Source organism: Meleagris gallopavo, chromosome Z (genome assembly GCF_000146605.3).
Source record: "Meleagris gallopavo isolate NT-WF06-2002-E0010 breed Aviagen turkey brand Nicholas breeding stock chromosome Z, Turkey_5.1, whole genome shotgun sequence".
Classification (NCBI taxonomy): Eukaryota; Metazoa; Chordata; class Aves; order Galliformes; family Phasianidae; genus Meleagris; species Meleagris gallopavo.
The window spans coordinates 15,619,443-15,628,279 of NC_015041.2; the positions used below are offsets into that span (position 1 = coordinate 15,619,443).

At 40.4% G+C, this 8,837-nt stretch overlaps 1 protein-coding gene across 1 annotated transcript in view; it reads right to left on the reverse strand.

Annotated features, from left to right (window-relative positions):
- Nucleotides 1-1,530: 1,530 nt before the first annotated feature.
- The window catches only part of LOC100550313 (interleukin-6 receptor subunit beta-like), a 30,995-nt gene continuing 23,688 nt past the window's right edge, over nucleotides 1,531-8,837 (reverse strand). Inside the window, exons 14-16 of the mRNA XM_010725430.3 lie at nucleotides 7,643-7,739; nucleotides 6,710-6,791; nucleotides 1,531-5,921 (exon numbers count right to left, since the gene is read on the reverse strand). Coding sequence (XP_010723732.1) covers nucleotides 5,196-5,921; nucleotides 6,710-6,791; nucleotides 7,643-7,739 — 905 coding nt within the window. The 3' untranslated portion in view covers nucleotides 1,531-5,195. The remainder of the gene's footprint in view (nucleotides 5,922-6,709; nucleotides 6,792-7,642; nucleotides 7,740-8,837) is intronic.

Here is an 8,837-nt window from a genome sequence, read left to right on the forward strand (position 1 = left end):
GCTGCCCCGGGACGCGCACCCGGCGGAGGGGCTGGGACTCGGGACGCAGCGCCGGGAGCGGCACCAACGCCTGTACGAAGGGACTCGAACCGCCCGGTGCTGCCACGCACCGCGCCCGGGGTGAACGGAAAGGGGAGAGAATGCCCCGTAACCTCTACAGCGACTCTGACAGACACAGTTTGGAATTTTTTTTTTTTTTAATATTATGTAGTAGACAAATGCAACGTTCAGGCTCAGCTGGGTAACAAAGACATTCAAACGTTACAGTAAAAAGTAAATTGTAGAAAGCAGTCTATGACAATATGTCTATGACAATAAACATGCAGCTTGCAAGAGAAGGTTGCGTAGTGCTGTGGAAACACTTCTGTATAGACAGCGCACGCACCCACAGCTCAGCCGGCTGCCACAGCATGCGCTCAAAGCTGGCAGAGGTTACACATCAGCAGTAGCTCAGGCAGCCATAACCCCATATGGTACATAATAAAATCTATTTAACATTACATTCACTAAGTGTTCAGCATCAAGGCACTTTCCTTGTTAAATATCCCCATGTCTTACGACTACGCTTACTGAGATGTACTCGGTGACATAACCTCAAGTTCACCTTTATCCATTCTGCCCCACAGAAAGCATGAGGGGAGCAGACTGCCCACCACTGTGCGACAACAACTGAGTCCAGTCCGTTAAAAAGGCCACGGTAAGCCAAGCGGATCCATGAACGAATGTGCTTTGCTGTGAAGAGTGGCTGCTGTGAGCGGTTCCACAGTTGGCAGTTCCAGAGGTGCAGTGCAGTCGCTGCAGGTCAGGGCAGGAGGAAGCCGCGCTGCAGCTGGCCACTGCCAGCAGTGCCATGCACTCGTTTCTCACTGATCACCAAGGTGTGCTCTTGCAGCACATCCATGCTGTCACTGCCTGTGTCCACCACCAAGCCGTCCCTGCATACACACATCCTGCCCCGCGCTGCACACCGTCAGTTATTCATTGCCCGCTCCACTGCGCTCTGGCCGTAGTCATTAGAGTAGTCTGCAACAAGTCTTGTGGCCTTGATGTGCATCCTTGCGCATAGAGTCAGCACTGCTCTGTCTTATGAATGGCTCAGATTGCACAAGTGCTATGAAGGGAACGATAGAGAAAGCAGATATGCGTGTTCTAGCTTCATCTTAATTAATCCTTTCACTTTTAGGGAAAAGAAACAGGAGTTGATGAATCAGCTGCAGAGTTATGTGATTCTGCCATTCTCCAGACTCCTGCACCAGGCTCCCTGCAATACTGAAGGCGGTGATCGCCAACGGGCTGCTCCACCACAGGTGATATGATACTTCTGCTATTATAAACTGCTTCCAAATAACATTAAAGGCAAATATAGGAATATGAAATGCCTGTACATATCCATCTAGCCAAGAGATCAGCATTTATAGGGAAGCAGGGAATTTTTAGGATCCGGCCATCAGTGGAACTTTTTAATGCACTTCAAGGAATGTACCTAAGTAGCTCTTAGTCTCAATCACAACCATCTCACAGAAGACAAACTGGTCTATTTAGGCCCTTTTAATGCATATAAATCACTGAATGCATACACATCCTAGAGGGGCTGACTACACCAGTTCTGAGTTGCTCTGAATTTCTAGATCCTATTGTGAAGTCAGTAGGATAGCAGCATATACTGACGTGGGTCTTAGATATTTAAGACCTGGCATTAATTAGATAAGTTAAAGCAGCACAACTCCCACACTCCCTCAGTGTGCTCACGTAGGTTTTAGCCATCTGGTGGTGCTCACAATTTACAGTCAAAGCCTAAGCTGCCAAACCCTGGGGCAGGCAGAGGGGCTCTCCCAGTGTTGAGAACCAGAACAGTCCTTGTGAGCAAGGGGCAGCCATGGGAACACTTGGCCCTGTGCCCCAGTGATATGGCCAAAGTTTCTGCAAATCTGCAAAATTATCACTTTGCTGAGCTACTGTCACACTGATCAGCACATGCCTAACACAGACAATCCTAAACTAACTTAAGAACGTTTCTGCTCTGCTGTCCTTCACCTTGTTAGCCTGAGGCTTAGCAGGTAGTTTAGCTTACAACAGTAAGCAGAAACACAACCCCAAGACTTTTTCACTGCAACAGAAGATATTCCCATGCTAAGCACCATGGAAACAAGCCAACACAGCCACAGCATCAACCCCACCAACCTCCTGTTCTAACAGAGCACACTGATCATCACTACAGAAATAACAGAAGCACTTTTCTTGCAAACAGAGGAGGAGTTAGTCTGCGCCTGAAAGCAGCTCCAAGTGTGATCATACAGGAGAAACATTTCCTTATTCACCATCCCTACCTGCTGCAGAAGGGGAAGCAGAATGCTTTTCTCACCTATTATCCCATTTCTACTTGAAAAATTCCAGTCTAGGTAATCAAGATGGGCACTAAAGTGTCAATAGTAAAGTATAATTTTAATAATGCCTTTATTTAGTAAAGTGCACCATAGTTATTGAAAAAAGAAAAAAGCTTTTTTTTTTAGTTATCATGTTCAGGCCAAATTCAGAGAATTTCAGTGGCTTGCTAAAATGCATTACATACACTCTAAAACCTGCGTGCAACTCTTAGATACAACTCTGTTGCTGTAATGCATATGAAGTACAAAACCAAGTTAAACCCAAACACTGTACAACACAGCACTTTGGCACAGAGGTTTATGAAGTTGTAAGCAAACCTGTCACTCAGACTCTCTGTGGCTTCTGTAGGCTATTCACCCACAAGTACCTCCTGCTTCATCTTCACAGTTTTATTCCTAGATGCATGCATGAGATAGAAAGACAAAGTAAATCTGCCACACAGAACCCATGCCAGGATATTCTGTTGCACAACTGTGTGAGTTCATTACCACAGACCCATAGTGTCCAACAAAGAAATAAGAGTGACAGGCTAGAACTCTCATTACCACTGACCCCCCAAAAATCACTTCAAAATTTTTAACTTACTTTGGAAATGGTTCACAGTTAACAGCAACTGAGAACAAAACGCTTTCCCTCTACATGACAGAAAGAGAACAGTAACTTTAGAAACAGCTGAAGTGGTCTCTCAGATATGACATATGTTACCAAAAGTTAGTATTGCTGGATCACAGATGAAAGATAGCATGTTTAAAGCAACATTCGTTCAAGCTAAGCAGCCAAACTGTGGCCATAAAAATCGCAGCCCAAAACATTTCAGAGATCAGCTGAAGGTGAATTAGACAGCATGTGGCTGTAGGGCACTTCAAGTAAGCACGCACACTGACTTTCCCTTTTACTCATTATTTCCACAGCCACATCGAAGTTTGATTGAAGAAGACACACCTATCCCTGGACAAACTCACTGCTGCCATTTTCCAAGAGGAATGTGTTCTGATAACAGAATGCTCCTTCAGCCTTTGAAAAACCAGACACGTCCTCCTCTGCCTCATGACAGCATAGCTTTCATTGTGCCTTGCTCTCTACAGGAAGAGGCTGAATGTGCTGAGGTGGCATAGGGAGGAGGGAAGGTGATCTGTTCCGAAGAGAAGTACAGTTACAGTAACCTGCAACATCACATTTTAGTTGAAAAAAAGTGCCCATACATGAAAAATACTGTAAGCAGAAAGGAACTGCAGAATGTTGAATGTTATTGAAGTTTAAGAACTCTGTTTTGAGTAGTCCAAATAGCAATATTCTGAATTCACACTAGCACTGAGTTTCTTTGAAACAAAAGCGTAAGAAGTGAACATCATACTTCCATCTGTTCTTCAAAGGCCTTTAGCAAGTGCTTTGCAGGACAGCAGCACCATGTATCACAGCAACGAAAGGTTCTGGAGATCTCCCTTTTGCTGAAGGAGAATTAAAACTCTCTTTTTATTCTCACAGAACAGCATGTAGTGTTTTGAATGAAAGGTTATTAGTGTCAAGTTAGAAAAGCTGACTAGACTAAGAAAAACATCTACAAGAGTGTCGTAAAATTTCATCGTTAGGGAAGAGGGTTATATTAATGCAATTGTATGTACCTGTAATAAAACACAGACCATCTGAACAGGGCCAAACTGAGACATGAGGAATTTTAGCAGCCACAAATATTATCTGTGGACCATGCTGGATAAGAGATTCATATTGTCAGTAACTGTCAATTTCAGGGTAGTTGCTTTTTTTTTCTTCTCCTGAGCACTTCAATGACTTGAGCGCTTTGGTTTTTGCTATGTTCTGTTTCAAGGAAGTCCTGTGATATGAATCTTCATAGTCAATCAGGAAGAAAATCCTATTCACCTTCTCCTGAGCAGTTATAGGGACTGTGCAATCCGTCAGCCCATTATTTATCTCTCAAGTACACTGCCAAGGGGGCACATATTATACAAAGTCAATTAACATGACCGGCGAGATGCAGTATGATCAGGAAGCGACTGGGGTTCAGAAATCTTTGACTAATTCCTCATCTGTGTTTTCACCTGGATTTAACATTTAAACACAAAGACTGAACTGCCAGTAGCAAGGCACACTTTTAGGCCAAATTACTATATACTTCATGTGCAAGCGTATTTAAATGCAGACAGAGTATCAGTGACTATAGTAGCACTCAGAGTCAAGCAATCATAGCATTTTTTACCTGCACACCATCACAACTTGTATGTAGTTTTTAAATGGGGATGCATGACTTGCATACTGAGTTTGATAAATCTGAAACTGTGACACTGGGCCAGTCAAAACTCTGAAGGTTAATCAAGCTGTTAAAAAGTGTATGATACAGTATTTTTACGCTTTAGAATACTGAACTTCAGTCTCATTTTTGCACAAAGATGCTCCAAGCAACCGAAGCTGGCTTTTTAGGCTTGTACACTGTCACAAATCAAAGTATTTCTTCCAGGAGGTCTGTTGGCCAATGTGATTAATTGAAACTTGCTATTTTCAATCATGTGTAAATCTGATATGACAAGACAAAAAGCAAGGTAGGACATAGGCTTGTTCAGCTTTTCAGACAAATATGATTTCATGTAGTGCATAAAAGTAAATCTCCAGTAGGTCTGGACTGCAGATTTTCCACGGAAACATAGTCCTTATTGTACTTTGTCAAATTATTCTTCACCTAATTTCAATATTTCTATCTGCATTCAGATAAAAATATCTAGCTTACTTTATCAGAAACACAGGAAAAAAAGTGTGAACAGGCACTAATGAAGGCCTAATATAGCCAGTCTCTTCTCTCACTGAGGCATATAACCCCCTTGTCTCACAGTCTGCGGGAGGTAACTTTTTGGCATTTCATCAACTGATGGTACGTTTCCCTCCACTGTTTCAGGTCTCACAGTTTGTCCTTCAGTACTTGTCTGCAAAACATCTGGCAGAGCAGCTTCTTGGGTATTTTCTTCCAGCTCAAAGCCTAGAGGCTGTGAACTCTGACCTGAGATCTGCAGTTGTGCAAATCCAGCGAGATCCTCCTCATTAGCAGAAATAATCTGCTTTGCTCTTTCAAAGAATGGTCTGTCTGTCTTGGTTTCATCCTGACCACAATTTTGTTTGAAATAATGCTGCCTTTGTGTCGTTCCATCACTCCCTCCAGCATGATCCTCTAATCTCTCTTCTGAATCTAGCAGAGGCTGAGTAGATTCAGACCTTGAAAAGACTTGTACAGGTGTTTGATCTCTGTAGCCATTAAGTACTACAGTTGAATACTGCACAGTGCTTGAAGTGTTTTGTGTAGTTTCACCTTCATCACTATCAGAGACGCTTTGCCTAGGAGAAGACATGCACGAGGATCCTCCAATACCACTGCTGTGCCCTTCTGAAGTACTCTTTTCCTTTTTGAGCAAATCAAAAGGTTTTAGATCTTGTTCTGAAAAAGACTTCTTGTCATCAGCTTCTATTTCTACGACGCTCACATCTGTAAAACTGCCTTCTGGGTACATCTGATCTTTAGAACTAAAGTTGTGCTGAAAGAAAGAGAAGGATGTTGCCTAAGAGGAAGGTTATTTAAGTTGAAAACAAGCAAAATATTAAATAACTTATTTCTTTCTCTGTAGTAATTCCAATATTTTTCATACAGTTTGCCTGCTTATTGAGCATGGCAATACCCTCCAACTATCTGTTACAAAATGAAAGATGTAGTTTTATATTCATAATTCCATAAGCACTCTAAGAACTGCAACTGGAACTTTGGTCTAATTTTTAATTGTTCTGAAGAACTGTAAACAGAAAACCATTCACTACGCAGTACAGAACATTCTGTACAGAGGCCATGCACACGTACTCTCAATAGCATGTTCAAAATCAGAGCTTAAGAAGATGTTAGACGCAGTTTACTGAACAGAATTTCTTGTCATCCATCCCACAAAGAGCACAGATTTTTCTGCCACACTTAGCATCCGTATTTTAGATCTCCCTCTCATTCACACTTACCTGTACAAAATTTTAAGAATCTTTAGCTGTTTAATTAGTACTGTTTTCCCATTAATGAGTATAATAATTGGGGCTTGGCCCTTCAAACTAGTAAATTCAAGCTCTATGCTGTGAACTTGTGCTAAGGATCATATATTTCTAACACTGGATCTACCTGACAATTAAGTCTTCTAGCCATATCATATAATAATGTTGTGAAACTTACATCCAGTCTTATTTTAAACCCATAACTCTGTGTGTTTCAGCAGGGAGAAGACTCTCTTTGGTTAGTTTAAGACCTTTTGTATTAGGAAAATTAAGGATGCAGAAAAATGAGTATTACCTTAGCTGGAACTTGCGGGGACCACTGAGCAATGTTACTCTTGGATGGATCAGGGACGTTAGGCCAGATATGCTTTTTAATTCTGCAGAAGAGTAAAAGCAAGATTAAAAGATGCACTTCTAAATTCCTATCTGGATACTACAGAGCAAGTATTTAGGTAGAAAATATTACCTAGGTCTGTATAAGCATACACTTTCATTACTTTGAGGTAACTATGCATATCACGGCAAACTTCACAACTAAAAACAAAGTTCGGACATGTTCCAAGATGGGCTTTTCAACTATAGTCTATTAAGAATTGATTTTAGAAGCAGCAGGGATGTCAGAATGAGAAGGGCAAATAGTTTTTTTTTTAAACCAGAAAGAAAAGTTAGTTGATTGGGGACATGTAAGAGATGCTCTTTCTCAGGGAAAACACTTCAGTTCTCAGGTAAAGCCACAGAGAAGAACTGGTAAAAAGAGCTGGAAGAGGACACAATATATGCCACTACTAAATAAGAACCTAGTAAAATTAAAGTTTCCTAACACTAAATAGCTTGAATATAGTTAAACAGAATATTCTGTACTTTATGAAATGAAAGCCATCATTTTAGTCTCATCTGATGACTTACAAAACAACACAGATGGTATATCCTAATAAAAACCTAACAAACCTAACACTAACCAAGAATAGCACAAAATTCTCTTGAAGATTGATCTGTGGGACATTGTATCAGTGATAATGGTTCACAATAATAAATAAAATCAGTATCAGAAAAGCCCTTGATTTTTTCAAGAAAAACACAAAAATGTTCGTTATTAATATGTTTTACCTTTTTTTTTTCTTCTCCAAACTAGCTGTAGAACATTTACACATTCATAATGAATTATTGCCATATCATGTTACACCAAGACATACCAAGAAGAGGAGAGAAAAGCTTCATTTACACTTACAAGTCACGTTTGTTGAAGCAAAATAAAACTCCAAGGAGTACAATCAACAGGAATGCTAGACACACAGGTACGACTATGGCTTCAATTTCTCCTCTCCCTGAAAAAAAAACACAAAGAAAAGCATTTAGAGCCCTTTTTGGCTTAAAAGGAAATCATCAGCAGCACACAGTTCCTCACAAGCAGGGATAACCTGAAACCAAACACACAGCATAGCCATAAGATTCAGTTTCAGAAGAACCTCTTCCCTTTATGAAAAAAGCCTGTTTTTAAACTTAAGAAAAGCTCAGTTCAAATAATCTAATAGCTTGCATCAATAAAAACCACTGATTGGTCTAGAAGCTGTAATATTAGAAATAATTTTTCTAATTTAGGCAGATACAATTTCTAAGTGAATGCATCTGTGGTCCAGTTTCAGTGACCTACCATTTGCCATATCAGAATCATGACCAAATAACTAATGTAAGGTATCTATCAGTTTATTCTGTACATCAAAACATCCTTTACCTACAGACACTTAAAGCTGCATTGTTGGCATGTATCCCTTCCCAAATGATGCATATATTTTACAAGTAAACCTTACAGAATGCTTAGGGAAGAGCAACACTACCCTGAAAAAAACACCTAATGTTGCTGCTCTTACCATTATAAACAGAAAGCTCTGTAAAGCTGCACATACAAATTTAACTCTTCACAATGAATTTCTGTAGAGAACTGTACCAAACTAATAGCCATTAAAATAGAAACATGGAAGCTGAATAAGAGTTGTAAAGAATGGCATGTGCTGACAGGCATCCACATTAGCAGGTCGAGATTCCCAGCCCAAACCTGCAGCTTAGGAGAACACCACTATCAGGAAAATGAAGACAATCTACATTCAGATTAAAATGAAGATTCTAGACGCTGTCTTTAAGACAAGAATAGGAGCCGTCCAATAAGGATAAGGACACAATGACATTGAGAAAATTCTAATTACTCACACAAAGTGGGCCATTCACTGTACTCTAAGCAATGCACAAGAAGCACATCTCAAGCCAGCATGTTTGCCACATAAGAAAAATTCAGAAAACATGCAGAAGACACAGCCCAAAGTAATCGTAACTGAATTCAAATAATAAAAAAGTCAAATATCCTTTTGTGCTTGAATGTTAGACAGTTTCTTGCACTTTGTGAGTATGATGAACAACTGAAATGCTTT